Source organism: Lithobates pipiens, unplaced genomic scaffold (genome assembly GCF_037356315.1).
Source record: "Lithobates pipiens isolate NorthernLeopardFrog02 unplaced genomic scaffold, aLitPip1_a1.2 Scaffold_18, whole genome shotgun sequence".
NCBI lineage: Eukaryota > Metazoa > Chordata > Amphibia > Anura > Ranidae > Lithobates > Lithobates pipiens.
In genome coordinates this window covers 169,697,554-169,712,075 of record NW_027507758.1, presented here as the reverse complement: position 1 = coordinate 169,712,075, position 14,522 = coordinate 169,697,554, and the positions used below count along the sequence as shown (strand labels likewise).

At 45.0% G+C, this 14,522-nt stretch overlaps 1 protein-coding gene across 2 annotated transcripts in view; it reads right to left on the bottom strand.

Annotated features, from left to right (window-relative positions):
• The window catches only part of MTHFD1L (methylenetetrahydrofolate dehydrogenase (NADP+ dependent) 1 like), a 377,119-nt gene that overhangs the window by 301,491 nt on the left and 61,106 nt on the right, over positions 1-14,522 (bottom strand). For both annotated transcript variants that reach the window (XM_077486370.1, XM_077486371.1), the window contains exon 8: positions 1,302-1,395. In XM_077486370.1, coding sequence (XP_077342496.1) covers positions 1,302-1,395 — 94 coding nt within the window. The remainder of the gene's footprint in view (positions 1-1,301; positions 1,396-14,522) is intronic.

Sequence of the window (14,522 nt, the reverse complement as noted above, 5' to 3'; positions counted from 1 at the left end):
CGCAGCCTAGTATATATGATGCTTTGCGAGTGCAATGCATTTTATATAGGGAAAACCAAAACAGGAGTTTCTTGCCGCATTGCAAGGAATATGTATAGTATGCACATAGGAGATCAATATCTCCCCCTTGGTAGACACACAGTCCTTAGACATAATTATAAAATGTAAAAAATTTCCTGTCGCCCTGGATAGAATTCACATTCTGGCCAGGGGCGGGTATTGGAATAAACTACTACAGAGAGCAGAGATGGATTTTCAGGCTACGATTTACCACGGCCTGAATGAGTCCATTACATTTGCTCCCTGCTTAAAGGGATTTGCATCAGGCAAAAACGCAATAATTTTGCATCCATTCGTTCATGGACTTGTAAGATGCTCTTGCCTCTTTTTGTCGCAATTATTTTTTATCTTTATTCCTTTTTTATGTACATCTGTCTAAGATAATTTCTTTTTTGGTTTTGATTCACAGTAACAGCTACATGTCTTTTGTTATTCAATATTTTACACATAAAGCAATTCATGTAATTAGTGCTCCAATCATGCAATATGTACATAATTTGTTTCTCCTGTATGTCTATTATGCGGTACCCTTTGCTGCCATGGGTTCTGAGGGAGCTAGGCTGGTGTTCTTGTTACATGTTCGGGTGGTGGTGGTGCCCCTTTGGCTTTCCCCCCTTTCGGCAGGCAGGGGGCTCTCCTGGCTTCGGCCATGGTTTCTGCCCCTTTTAGGTTTCTCTCCTAGGTGCCTGTTCCTCCTTTGGCCACTGGAGGGAGCTTTTTCCCTGCAGGTGGCGTTCCGCGATCACCATGGACGTCTCTTTTGGCCTGCCGCATATGCGTGGGATTCCGCCAACATGCGTGGCACGCCATGACGTCATGTATTTGTGGCAGAGCCAACGGGCTCCTCCCCTTCTGGAACACCAGGGAGCCCGTGCGTGGGCCTCCTGCAATGGCGGCCCATCTCCTTTGGCTTGGGGGGGGGGGTGGGTATGTGTGTAGGGGGTTCCCCCTCAGTCTAGTGGGTGGCTCCTTGATTGGAGAGGTGGGGGGGGGGGGGGGGTTGCCGGATATGCTGCCTCCCCCACATTCTATTTATGGATAACATAAAAGGCCAACCACGTGGGGGTCACATTTAGAGCCCATGCGGCGATCATGATGGACAAACACTAATCCCTCTGTCCCTAAGTAAATGCTTTACACTTTGATGGCTATATATCATGTTTCTTCCTTGTCGATAGGCTTCTATGACTCATTCAGTATGCATGAGCATCAGCTTTACACGTTATAAACATGATCCTTACCTGCAAAGACAACCACTGTGCCAGGTTTTATCCAGTTAACCGGAATCTCCTGAGGCTTTGTGCTTCCCATAACAACGACATTAGCTGCACCAAGCTAAAAAAAAAAAAAATAAAAAAAAAAAAAAAAAAAAGGGACAATACAATTCGTTTAGACTGCAACACTCCCAAGCATCCAGGTTCGTAAATGCCTGGGCAAAAACAAAAAATTTCACCACATCTCTATGACACAGCAATACATACACATATACATACACACACACAGTGCCTTGCGAAAGTATTCGGCCCCCTTGAACTTTTCAACCTTTTGCCACATTTCAGGCTTCAAACATAAAAATATAAAATTTTAATTTTTTGTGAAGAATCACCAACAAGTGGGACACAATTGTGAAGTGGAACGAAATCTATTGGATAATTTAAACTTTTTTAGCAAATAAAAAACTGAAAAGTGGTGCGTGCAAAATTATTCGGCCCCTTTACTTTCAGTGCAGCAAACTCACTCCAGAAGTTCAGCGAGGATCTCTGAATGATCCAATGTTGTCCTAAATGACTGATGGCGATAAATGGAATACACCTGTGTGTAATCAAGTCTCTGTATAAATGCACCTGCTCTGTGATAGTCTCAGGGTTCTGTTGAAAGCGCAGAGAGCATCATGAAGACCAAGGAACACACCAGGCAGGTCCGTAATACCGTTGTGGAGAAGTTTAAAGCCGGATTTGGATACAAAAAGATTTCCCAAGCTTTAAACATGCCAAGGAGCACTGTGCAAGCGATCATTTTGAAATGGGAGTATCAGACCACTGCAAATCTACCAAGACCTGGCCGTCCCTCTAAACTTTCAGCTCAGACAAGGAGAAGACTGATCAGAGATGCAGCCAAGAGGCCCATGATCACTCTGGATGAACTGCAGAGAACTACAGCTGAGGTGGGAGAGTCTGTCCATAGGACAACAATCAGTTGTACACTGCACAAATCTGGCCTTTATGGAAGAGTGGCAAGAAGAAAGCCATTTCTCAAAGATATCCATAAAAAGTCTCGTCTAAAGTTTGCCACAAGCCACCTGGGAGACACATCAAACATGTGGAAGAAGGTGCTCTGGTCAGATGAAACCAAAATCGAACTTTTTGCCCACAATGCAAAACTATGTTTGGCGTAAAAGCAACACAGCTCATCACCCTCAACACACCATCCCCACTGTCAAACATGGTGGTGGCAGCATCATGGTTTGGGCCTGCTTTTCTTCAGCAGGGACAGGGAAGATGGTTAAAATTGAGGGGGAAGATGGATGCAGCCAAATACAGGACCATTCTGAATGAAAACTTGTTGGAGTCAGCAAAAGACCTGAAACTGGGACGGAGATTTATCTTCCAACAAGACAATGATCCCAAACATACAGCAAAATCTACAAAGGAATGGTTCACAAATAAACATATCCAGGTGTTAGAATGGCCAAGTCAAAGTCCAGACCTGAATCCAATCAAGAATCTGTGGAAAGAGCTGAAAACTGCTGTTCAAACGCTCTCCATCCAACCTCACTGAGCTCGAGCTGTTTTGCAAGGAAGAATGGGCAAGAATTTCAGTCTCTCGATGTGCAAAACGGATAGAGACATACCCCAAGCGACTTGCAGCTGTAATCACAGCAAAATGTGGCTCTACAAAGTATTAACGCAAGGGGGGCGAATAATTTTGCACGCCCCACTTTTCATTTTTTTATTAGTTAAAAAAAGTTTCAAAAATCCAATAGATTTCGTTCCACTTCACAATTGTGTCCCACTTGTTGGTGAATCTTCACAAAAAATAAAAATGTTATATCGTTATGTTTGAAGCCTGAAATGTAGCAAAAGGTTGAAAAATTCAAGGGGGCCGAATACTTTCGCAAGGCACTGTGTATATATATCATAAAAAAATTGAAAAAAAAGGAATAAAAAAAAGGAAGAAGGGCACATGCATGAGGGAATGTGCAAACTATATAGAAAAATACAAGCTGACCCAACCAGAAGTCCAGTAAGCCTCTGGCTTCCTGTTTGGGCTTCTGCTGCACTGAACTACCAAACAGATTTATCAGCCCTGCCTTAGTTCTCACTTCTAATCCACAGAACACTTTATGGTATCGCTACAAGAAAATAGGAGGTGGTCTGAAGTACAGCTAGAGAAAACTAGAAAATGGTTGACTACATAAAAACACACACCTGTAAATAGGCAAATTACACTAAAAAAAAAAAATCTTTCGCTCCCTCGATTTACCATTATTCCAAATGAATGGCCCAAAAAGGTTTCAGAAATGTAACGTGTGGATGGATTTTCATGGTGCGAGTTAGCTTTAATGCTTGAATTGCCATGATATATTACACATTATAAATGACCTAAAATGATGTAATCTCTGGCAGTCAAACTGTTATACAACAACCAAATACTTATTTGACATGCAAGGTATTTTAAACATTGATATGGCATTTGCAAGTAAAATCATATGATATGAGCATCATTATCCCTTCCCAGCCTCCCAAGAGCATCATGTAGTCCACTCCAATGAGGCTACCCACAGTATTAGTAGACACAGTTATAGGTGCACTTCCAACAGAAGAGGAGTCTCATGCTGCAGCTGTCAGGATGTGGTGGGCTCCTATGTCCAGCGGGCCTTGATGCACTGAGGGTTTGGACCTGCCTCTTTTTGAGGTGGACGGGAAGATTCCCGGAAACACATCGACATGTTCATGTTTCCATGCCCGACGGGTGACATTGTTATGGTGCTCTAGCATTGCTGGTCACCTGTCCCTATCACATGGGACCTGGTGGATGACACGCCCCCTTTACTATGGTATATTTGCCAAGTCGGGTGTTACTCCCTTCCCTCCCCAACAAGAATGGTGGGCACATAACGTTGGCAGCAGCCCCGGTCTGTGCCTCTTATCTGGGGTGAGGGCAGCGCATTTTAGACATCATACGCTCCATTTCTTCTCAGTGGTGGATCTGGTTTACTACCATTCGTTCTATGGCTTTTGGATATGCAAGATCTGTGGCATGCATGTTATATATCTATATTACACACACACACACACACACACACACACACACACTTTCTCAGCCACCCCCCTTGCATTTCATTTACGATTAGGTTATCTCCCACCCATTCTATAGGAATACACATGGACATGGATGCTTGATCCACTGTTCAGTTCCCCTTTTGGGAATCACCTGGGTTTTGCCACATCAGCCCCTGTGGCAGACGCCATCTGATGCTCCCCTCATGTACAGGGCTGCCAGAATTTTCCTTCCCTTTTTATTGAAGCTGGTATGCAAGTATTAGGGTTTTGCCCCTTCAATACCCTTTTCTGGAATATGCCCACCAAATATACGATTTATTTTTTCCCCCCCATATATTAATTCTAGACCCCCTTTTCTGCATCTATAGTTATAGGATGCTTAGAAAATAGGTTTGGATTGTCTTGTGGTTATGAAGTTTGGTTTTATCTATGAAATGTTGTTATTTATACTTACAGTCCTATGGCACTATGATAAGTTAGTCAATATGACTTAGCTTAGAATTAAATGTTTTTACCCATATTCCACCATGTCTGTATATTGTATTGTAGTCATGAAACAATATATACATATAATTTATTGCATTATGATTGGCCTCATTTAAAGTCCCCCTAAACCTACGCTTTTCCCTTCAATATACATTTGGGATGGAGGCTTCTCATATATGGTGCCACCGACCACACATCCCCTTTCAATCCTATTTTTCTGCTCATTAGTTGCAGTTAGTCTGCATGGAGTATAGGAGAACAGACCTCCACAGAATTTCAGGGAAGGCGTTTATACAGAGAAATCATTGAGCTTTAACAAGTGTTCAGTGAAGTGAAAAATATTACCACTATGGAAAGAAAGAACTAATGCAGGAAATATGCATCCAGATTCCAGACTTCTCTCCTTTTTACACCAGAACCACTCTGGGGATTACAGCTCATGACCAGCTGTATTACCCAAGTCTAAAAACACCACAATTCTGCATTTACAAATATTAAAGGAAAGAGAAAAAAAAAAAAGAAAAAAAGCTTTTCGACACTAGGGCTGCAACTAAGGATTATTTTCATAAACGATTAGTTGGCAAATTGTTTTGATTAACAGGTTATTAACCTTAAAAAAGGTGCGATGTATAATTTTAGTTAACCGATTGCCGACCGCCGCCTGGATGTTTACATCGGCAGAATGGCACGTCTGGGCAAAGTAACATACCCGTAAGTTACTTTGAATTTCCCACGGAGATGAAGAACGGGGAGATGCCGATGTAAAAACAGCATCACCCCGTTCTGCCTAGTGACAGGACACTGATCATCTGCTCCCCGTCATCGGAAGCAGCGATCAATGTCATGTCAAGGCTAGCCCATCCCCCAAACAGTTAGAAACACACCCCAGGACACACTTAACCCCTCCCCCTAGTGGTTAACTCCTTCACTGCCAGTGACATTTTTACAGTAAAAAATGCAATTTTATCGCATTGATCGCTGTATTAATCCCAAAAATGTGTCACAATTGTCCGATGTGTCCGCCATAATGTCGCAGTCATGATAAAAAAAAAAAAAAAAAAAAGAGCTGATCGCTACCATTACTAGTAAAAACTAAAATAATTTTTTTTCCATAAATCTATCCCCCATTTTGCTATTTTTTGGGGGGATATTTATTATAGCAAAAAGTAAATAAATAATGCAGTTTTTTTCAAAATTGTCCCCTTTGTTTATAGCGCAAAAAATAAAAAAACGCAGAGGTGATCAAATACCACCAAAAGAAAGCTCTATTTGTGGGGAAAAAAAGGATGTCAATTTTGTTTGGGTATAACATCGCATGACCGCACAATTGTCAGTTAAAATGACGCAGTGCTGAATTGCAAAAAGTACTCTGGTCAGGAAGGGGGTAAATCCTTCTGGGGCTGAAGTGGTTAATATGCAAAGTTTAAAAAAAGGGCAATTTATTCTTAAATCTCTATGCAGTGGTAAAATATAAATAACCAGCTATATGGTTAGGGAGCAAAATCTCGAATCCACTCTGAGAATAATAGACAGAAGAGATATACTGTATATGCTATTAGAGGAGAGATACAGTGCCTTGCGAAAGTATTCGGCCCCCTTGAACTTTTCAACCTTTTGCCACATTTCAGGCTTCAAACAAAGAAGAGCCGATCGGTATTTCATCTGAATATTCTCGTCTGAAAATCGATCCTTGTGGCCAGCATAAGGCTCGGTATACACTTATGTAGATTGCTTTTGATCTGTTTCTGCAGTGCTTTTTGCTGTGAGTTGATTTTCACTACTGTAAGGGGTTCATTTTTTTACTGTAAAACTGTGAAAGTAATATTTACAGTAGTGATTTGTTCTTTTTGTACTATAAAGGGCTCATTTTAATTTTTTTTAAACACCATCATTTTACTAGCCAATTACTCGATTATGAAAAGAGTAATCGATTAATTTCATAATCAATTAGTTGTCAATCGATTAGTTTTCAGCCCTACTAGACACTATATAAAAGCATGCGTTACTTGTCTGTGTGGAAAGCAGCAAATCAGATTCCTCTTCAGAGTCCTCCTACATTTTGTAATAAGGTTAATCTTGCTCATCTGCTTATAAAATCTGACAAAGACTGTGCTGTGAAGAACAACTCTGTCATGCAATTAGAATTTCTTTTGCATCCTCATTCCAATTTAAGACAAAGAATTATGGTATTTCTGGACATTTAAGACCTGCTTACACCGGTGTGCTTAAAAATGCATATTGGGATAGTAAGCGAGGATATAATGTCGCAGAAATGCTGCTGCCCTTAAAACCACAAAGTTATTTCATGCTGGTACCTGGTCCCAGCCCACATTTCTAAATACGTACCAAAGTATTCCCGATTGTTTTAGAGGCTGCAGGACACCAGGAACACATGTCCACATTTGGTGGGCATGCTCCTTTTGTGCATAAATTGTGACCTGAGGTTATTACCCAACATAACTTGGGCACAATTTAAACTTCTGCACATTACCACGGCAGCTAAATAGCATTGGAGATCGCCAACTCTCAACATGCTGGAGGTCAAAAACCATGGCACATGAAAAGCTAATGCCACCCTACAAGAGCAAGCCACTAAATATGCCAATCTTGGGTAGACTGACTTATCAGCTGACTTTAAACTTAACCTTGATGGAACCTTAAAGCGGTTGTATACCAGCTGATGTGTTTTTTGTTTGCTCACCTGCAAAGGAAAAGGCATAATGAGCTAGTATGCACCGCATACTAGCTCATTATGAAATACTTACCTTAGAACGAGGCCCCGACATCTGGGCCAATCCACGCCGAGGGAGCTGACATGTTCCCTTGACGTTTCTTCCGAGTATCGCGGCTCTGGCGCTGTGAGTGGCCGGAGCCGCGATATCGTCACTCCCGCGCATGCGGGAGATTTCTTCCCGGCAGGGTCCGGCGTCTGCCGGGCTTTAAGCCGAGAATCCCCTGTGCGCATGCGCCGCTGCAGCCTCCAACCCTATATACTGTTTTTGTATATTTCTTTATATTTCAATGGCTTCTGTACCAGCTATTAAACTTGTAAAGTTAAATAACAATCATTTGAACAGAAAAATTCATATTCAGGTTTTTAATGCTTTCACATTTCTGGATTCCTGATTTATAGCATGCATCTATGAAACTTGCACATAAGTATTATCGTGGGTGAATTTTTGATGCATTTCCCATAGAAATAAATTGGAGGTGTATTTTTGATGCATTCCTGAAACGGGCACCAAAGATGCAGTGCACAAGACTTTTTAAAAACGCATCATACCCACGCACTGATGTAAAGAGATTTGTGCGATAAAAAAAATAAAAAATAAAAAAAATAAAATAAAATACATGTTATACATGCCTGTTTAACATTTTCTGAAATTAGAGGACTCTTAGGCCCATTCACACTGCCATGCTGCAGTGAGGTTGCAGCACGGTGTACCAGCAGTTTCCCATAAATTTATATTATACTTCTATTATGTCCTGTGTTTTTGGTTCATATTTTGAAAGTGCACTAAAGATACAGCGTGCAGGACTTCTGGTGGTCTTTCAGAGGACGCATCAAAAAAAACAAGAGACATAATAGAAATCTATGGAACACCATGGGTACACGGCATTGCACACAAGCTGCAGCCAAACATCAGCATGCCAGTCTAAAAGCAGGCGCCAAGCATAAAAAATGGAATTACGTACCGGTAATGTCCTTTTCCAGGAGTCTTTCAGGACAGCCACCTTAGAGAGACACCGGCTCCTCCCCTCTGAGGAAACACCGCCTTCAATTTCATAATTTAAGCCTCCTCCTCCCTTCGTTCCTCAGTTCTTCCAGAGTACCTCCGGCCAAACTGGGGAGACACAAGAACACGTCAAACAAATAAACTTTTTAAGTCTTACCCGACGGTCTCATGTAATGAGTTCCCGATGATCTGCAACAATTTGGGTGGGAACCGGTGCTGTCCTGAAAGACTCCTGGAAAAGGACATTACCGGTACGTAATTCCATTTTTCCCCAATCGTCTTTCAGGACAGCCACCTTAGAGAGGATAAGCGAGTATATTACCTTAGGGTGGGACTACTGCCTGTAGCACCTTACGACCAAAGGCTTGGTCTTTGGCTGACAGAAGATCCAGTCTATAGTGTCTCACAAACGTAGAAAAACTGGACCACGTTGCAGCTCTACAGATCTGTTCCGGAGATGCACCAGCCCACTCTGCCTGAGAAGTTGCCACGGCCCTGGTTGAGTGTGCTCTAATGCCAGCTGGAGGATCTAATCCCCCTGCCACATATGCCTGCCCAATGGCTAACCTTAACCATCTAGCTATGGTACGTCTAGAGGCTTTGGAACCCTTCCTGGCCCCTGAAAATAAAACAAAAAGTGAATCAGTCTTTCTGAACTGACTTGTGCAGTCTAAATAATAAAGAACACATCTTCTAACATCTAGTCTGTGAAACATGTGTTCCTGTTCTCTAACTGGATTTGAACAAAATGTAGGTAGCACAATCTCCTGCATCCTGTGGAAACTAGAGGCTACCTTAGGCAAAAAGGCCGGATCTATCTTCAAAACCAGACGATCCGGAAAAACCTGAAAAAAGGGAGCCCTGACAGAAAGGGCTTCGAGTTCACTTACTCTTCTTGCTGTAGTGATCGCCACCAAAAACACCGTTTTGAGAGTGATCAGCTTTAATGAGCAAGATTCTAACGGCTCAAAAGGTTCCCCTGTGAGAACCTGTAAAACTAAAGAAAGATCCCAAACTGGGAAGGGGGAGCTTGAAGCCGGCCTTTGCCTACCTAGGGCCCTGAAGAACCTTACGACCCAAGGATCTGACGCTAGATGTTTCTCTAAAAACACGCTCAAAGCGGAAACCTGAGCTTTTAGTGTTCCAAGCGCTAACCCCTTATCCGCCCCTGCCTGTAGGAACTCTAGAACGGCTACAGGGCTATGCACGTTGAAGGAACCCTCTGAACACCAGCTGTTAAACCGTTTCCATACCTTTAAGTAAATGGACTGGGTTTCCTTTTTCCTACAGTTTAGAAGAGTGGCTACCAACCGGTCTGAGAAGCCCTTGGCTTTCAGCAATTCTTCCTCAGAAGCCACGCTGCCAGGTTCCATTGTCCTACCTGAGGGCAGAACACCGGACCTTGAGACAGGAGATCCTCCTGCACTGGGAGAATCCAGGGGGGTTCTACAGACAGGCCCTTCAGGATCGAGAACCACGGCCTCCTGGGCCAGTGAGGTGCAATTAGAATGAGGGTAGTGTTCTCCACTTGAAATTTCCTTAATACTGCTGGAATGAGCACTGGAGGGGGGAAAGCATAGCACCTGGAGAAACCCCAACTCTGTGCTAGTGCGTCCACCGCCAATGCCCCGTCCCCCCTGTTTATGGAGAAGAACGTTGCTACCTTCGCGTTTTCCCTTGCGGCAAAGAGATCTATTGCAGGAATCCCCCATCTCCGGGTGATCATTTCGAATATTTCCTGCTTGAGAACCCAATTGCCTTCTCTCAGAGTTCTCCTGCTGAGAAAATCTGCCACCCGATTTTGTTCTCCCTTCAAGTGGATTGCTGAAAGGGACAGGATATTTGCTTCGGCCCATCTGAGGATGGCTTCCGCTAGGGCCCATAAGGACTTGCTCCTGGTGCCCCCCTGTCTGTTGATGTAAGCTACCACCGAGGAGTTGTCCGACCTTACCCTTACGTGATTCCCCCGGAGCTCCTTCTGAAAGGTTCTGAGAGCTAGATCTACTGGCCTCAGCTCCCTCCAATTCGAGGATCTCCTCGAGTCCCTCTTTTCCCAAATACCCTGTATTAATCGGGAGTCTAGGTGTGCCCCCCAACCTGAGCTGCTTGCATCGGTCGTGACCACCCTGGAGGTTGGCATGACCCACTCTAGACCTTGGGACAAATTTGCTCCCTTCCTCCACCACCAGAGGGACCTCTTTACCTGATCTGGAATCGAAACCAGAGAATCCAAAGATTCCTGGCTGTGATCCCAAACCTTCAGCACAAATAATTGTAGAGGGCGGTAATGTAACCCTGCCCACTGAACCGCTGGAAGAGCGGATGTCAGCAACCCTAGCGCTGACATGATCTTCCTTATGGAGATCTGGTGGTTGCCCTGAAGAAACAACAGAGCCCTGTCTATCTTTTGAATTTTTTCCAAAGGAAGAAAGACCCTTTGTACTGTTGAGTCCAACTCGTACCCTAGGAAAGTGACCCTCTGGGAAGGGATTAAGTTGGATTTCTCCAGGTTCAGGAGCCAACCCAGGCTTACTAACAGGTTTCTTGTGACCTGTAAATCCTGAATTAACTGTGCTGGGGAAGGGGCAAACAGAAGGAGATCGTCGAGATATGCGATCACCGAGATTCCCCTGAGACGCAGAAATGCCAGTACTTCTGCCATCACTTTGGTGAAGATTCGGGGGGAAGAGGATAGTCCGAAAGGAAGCGCTCTGAACTGAAGGTGTAGTACTTCCATTGGAGTTCTCACTGCCAGTCTGAGAAAACGCTGGTGGGACTCTGCGATTGGAATATGCAGGTATGCATCTTTCAGATCTATTGATGCCATGAAGCAGTTCGGAGGTAGGAGTGCTTTTACTGAGTAAACCGAATCCATCCGAAACCTTCTGTAGGTAATTGAGACATTCAGGGGCTTCAGGTTCAGGATGAGCCTGAACTTTCCCGAAGGCTTGCGAATCACGAAGACGTGAGAGTAGAAGCCTCTGCTTGTCTCTCCTACTGGAACCCGTACTACCACCTCCTGTTCTTCCAACTCCTGAAGAGAGGAAAGAAGGGCAGATTATTTTTCTGCGCATTTTGGCAGCTCGGTGACAAGGAACCTCAGAGGAGGGAGTTCCGAAAACTCCAAATGGTAACCTCCTCTGACGATCCCCAAGACAAACTGATTGGAGGAAATCATTTCCCACTGTGGGAGGAAGGCCCCCAATCTTCCTCCCACCGTGACCCTGTCACTGAGATTTTTTGGGCTGTTCAGGAGGGCGAAAAATTGCTCCCCCGGGGCCCTTGCTTTTGAGTCCCCAACTTTTCTTCTGCTGAACCGTACGGGGTGGTACAACCCTTTTCTGGGGACGAGTCTCTTTTGGCTTGTTCCCCAAATTTCCTTTTAACAGGAAAGGCCTTTCTTTTGTCTGCTGTGCGATCTAGCACCGTTTCAAGACCTGGTCCAAACAGTAGATCTCCTGTAAAGGGGATTCCACAAAGTTTAAGTTTGGATGCATTGTCTCCAGGCCAGGTCTTCAGCCATAAGGCTCTCCTGGCAGAGTTGGTCAGGGCCAAGGACCTTGCCGACATTCTCACGGATTCCGCCGAAGCGTCCGCTATGTAGGCTATCCCTTTAAGAAGCATGGGAAAGGAGGATAGAATAGTCTCCTTTGCTGTCCCTGCTTCAATGTGTGCGCTAATCTGGGTGAGCCAATACTCCATGTTGCGGGCCACCACCGTGGTTGCCATGGCTGGCTTAAGATTTCCCTGTGATGAATCCCAGGCCTTCTTAAGAAGGTAATCCATCCTTCGATCCATAGGGTTAGAAAGTACCCCCATATCCTCAAAGGATAGATCAGTGTGTCTGGACACCTGGGAAAAAGCAGCGTCTAGTCTGGGAGATTTATTCCAGACGAGAGTCTCTTCCTCCGAAAAAGGAAACCTACGTCTTAATGCCCCAGAAAAGAAAGGTTTCCTTTCAGGATCCCGCCATTCCTTCTTGATGGTATCGATCAAGACGTTATGCACTGGGAACACCCGCTTCTTTTGTTCCCCCATGCCCTTGTACATCCGATCATGGAGTGACAATGTCTTAGTTTCTTCTTGAATGCCTAAAGTGGTATGAATCGCTCCCAAGAGCTCATCCACATCCTCCAGGGAAAGCTTATACCGCGAGATTCTGCTGGATTCCCCATCCAACACCTCGGCGTCAGACTCCCCCTGGGAGTCTGAAACGACACTGTCAATTTCCTCCTCAGCTTCCTCCCTGGGACCCTCTGAATTCTCTCCCCTTGCAGGAGGAACATCCACAGGGCTGGATGGTACACTCTGCTGCGCTGGTGTAGGAGTGCTCGGAGGCTGGGGCCACTGAAAACTGGAAAAAAAGTTTTGGAAGGACTGAAAGGTACCAGAGAGTTCCTTCATAGAAGCTACCAGATCTGCACCCTGCTCTACTGCCTGTTCCTTAAGTAAATCCTCAATACATTGTTTGCAAATAGCTTTAGACCAAGAGTCTCCCATAGACGTTCTACATGAAGGGCACTTCTTCTTAGAACCATGGGGGGACTTGCTCGTGGCTTTCTGAAAGACACAAAAACACAGGAAGGGGCAGCATGAGCCTAAAAAACAGCAACACCAGCGCTACATAGAGGACCACCGGGAGTGCCCCCCCTAGGATCAACCATCACCAGGATCCCAGACACACTACCCTTCCTCCCGACCACCAAGGAGGAACACCAGTGGAGCTACTGGATACAAGTAAGGGAACACCTCCCCAGGTTTCCTCTTACCTTCGAGTGGCTGGTGCTGTTATCTCCAGGAGTTTTTGAAGCCTCTGCCTCGGACATTCTCCCGTTGAGGAAGCGTGGTACGAACGCGCCTCTAACAGCTACCTGTGCAACTGTGAAAAGAGAGGCTGCACCAGCCGAACGCTAGGTTCCCCTTCACGTGCCGCGTCCGGAACCGGAAGACGCGGATCGAACGAAGGGGTCCGCCCCCACCGGAACTGACGTCGCCCGCCTACCGGTCCGGCTTCCAGCCGGCTGCGTACACAGGGGGGCCCTGGACGCCTTCGTTCAGCACCCCACTGGGCGAAACGCAGGGATGAACCTCTCCAAAGACTTCCTGCTTTCCCCAAGCGAAGATTGGAGTGCGTGTAAAAGGTCAGTCGAGTATTCAGCTTCCCCAGCCGACTGGACTGTTTGTTCCGTTGAAACACCCGCGGGTGAACGAACGGACGACCCCATAAACTTCCTGCTTTCCCCAAGCAGAGTTTAGGGTATATGGACAGTACGAACACTTCAGCTCCCCGCTGATAGGACTGTCCTGGACCGACCGATGAACGGTCGGATAGCCGAACGGGGCCAGGGCTCCGCTCGGATGGCTTCAGTTTCACCAACCGAATTTAGCCTTAAGGTTCCTTGGCGGTGTCTCCCCGCCGGAGGAAACACCATAACTGAGGAACGAAGGGAGGAGGAGGCTTAAATTATGAAATTGAAGGCGGTGTTTCCTCAGAGGGGAGGAGCCGGTGTCTCTCTAAGGTGGCTGTCCTGAAAGACGATTGGGGAAAATGTTGCTGCCAATTTTGTACACAAAAAGTTGAGCTAATGTTTTTCAAAACAATTTTTTTTTGGAGGAAAAAATAAAACCCACACCACACTAAATTCTTTGTTAGCACACAGAAAAAAATAAAATAAAAAAACCACACACACACACACAATATCTTAAACACTGATACCTACTAAATGTAAAAAAGTTAAAACTGTACTGAACAAAACAAAGTTAAAAGGGATTTTTTTTATTTATTTAAAATAAACATGTTATACTTGCCTCCACTGTGCAGCTCGTTTTGCACAGAGTGGCCCTGAACCTTGTCTTCTGGGGTCCCTCGGTGGTTGTCTCGGCTTCCTCCCGCAGGTACTTCTCATGTTCATGCGAGCTCCCTCGCATGGTGAGAAGCATCTGCGGGCGCGCTCCC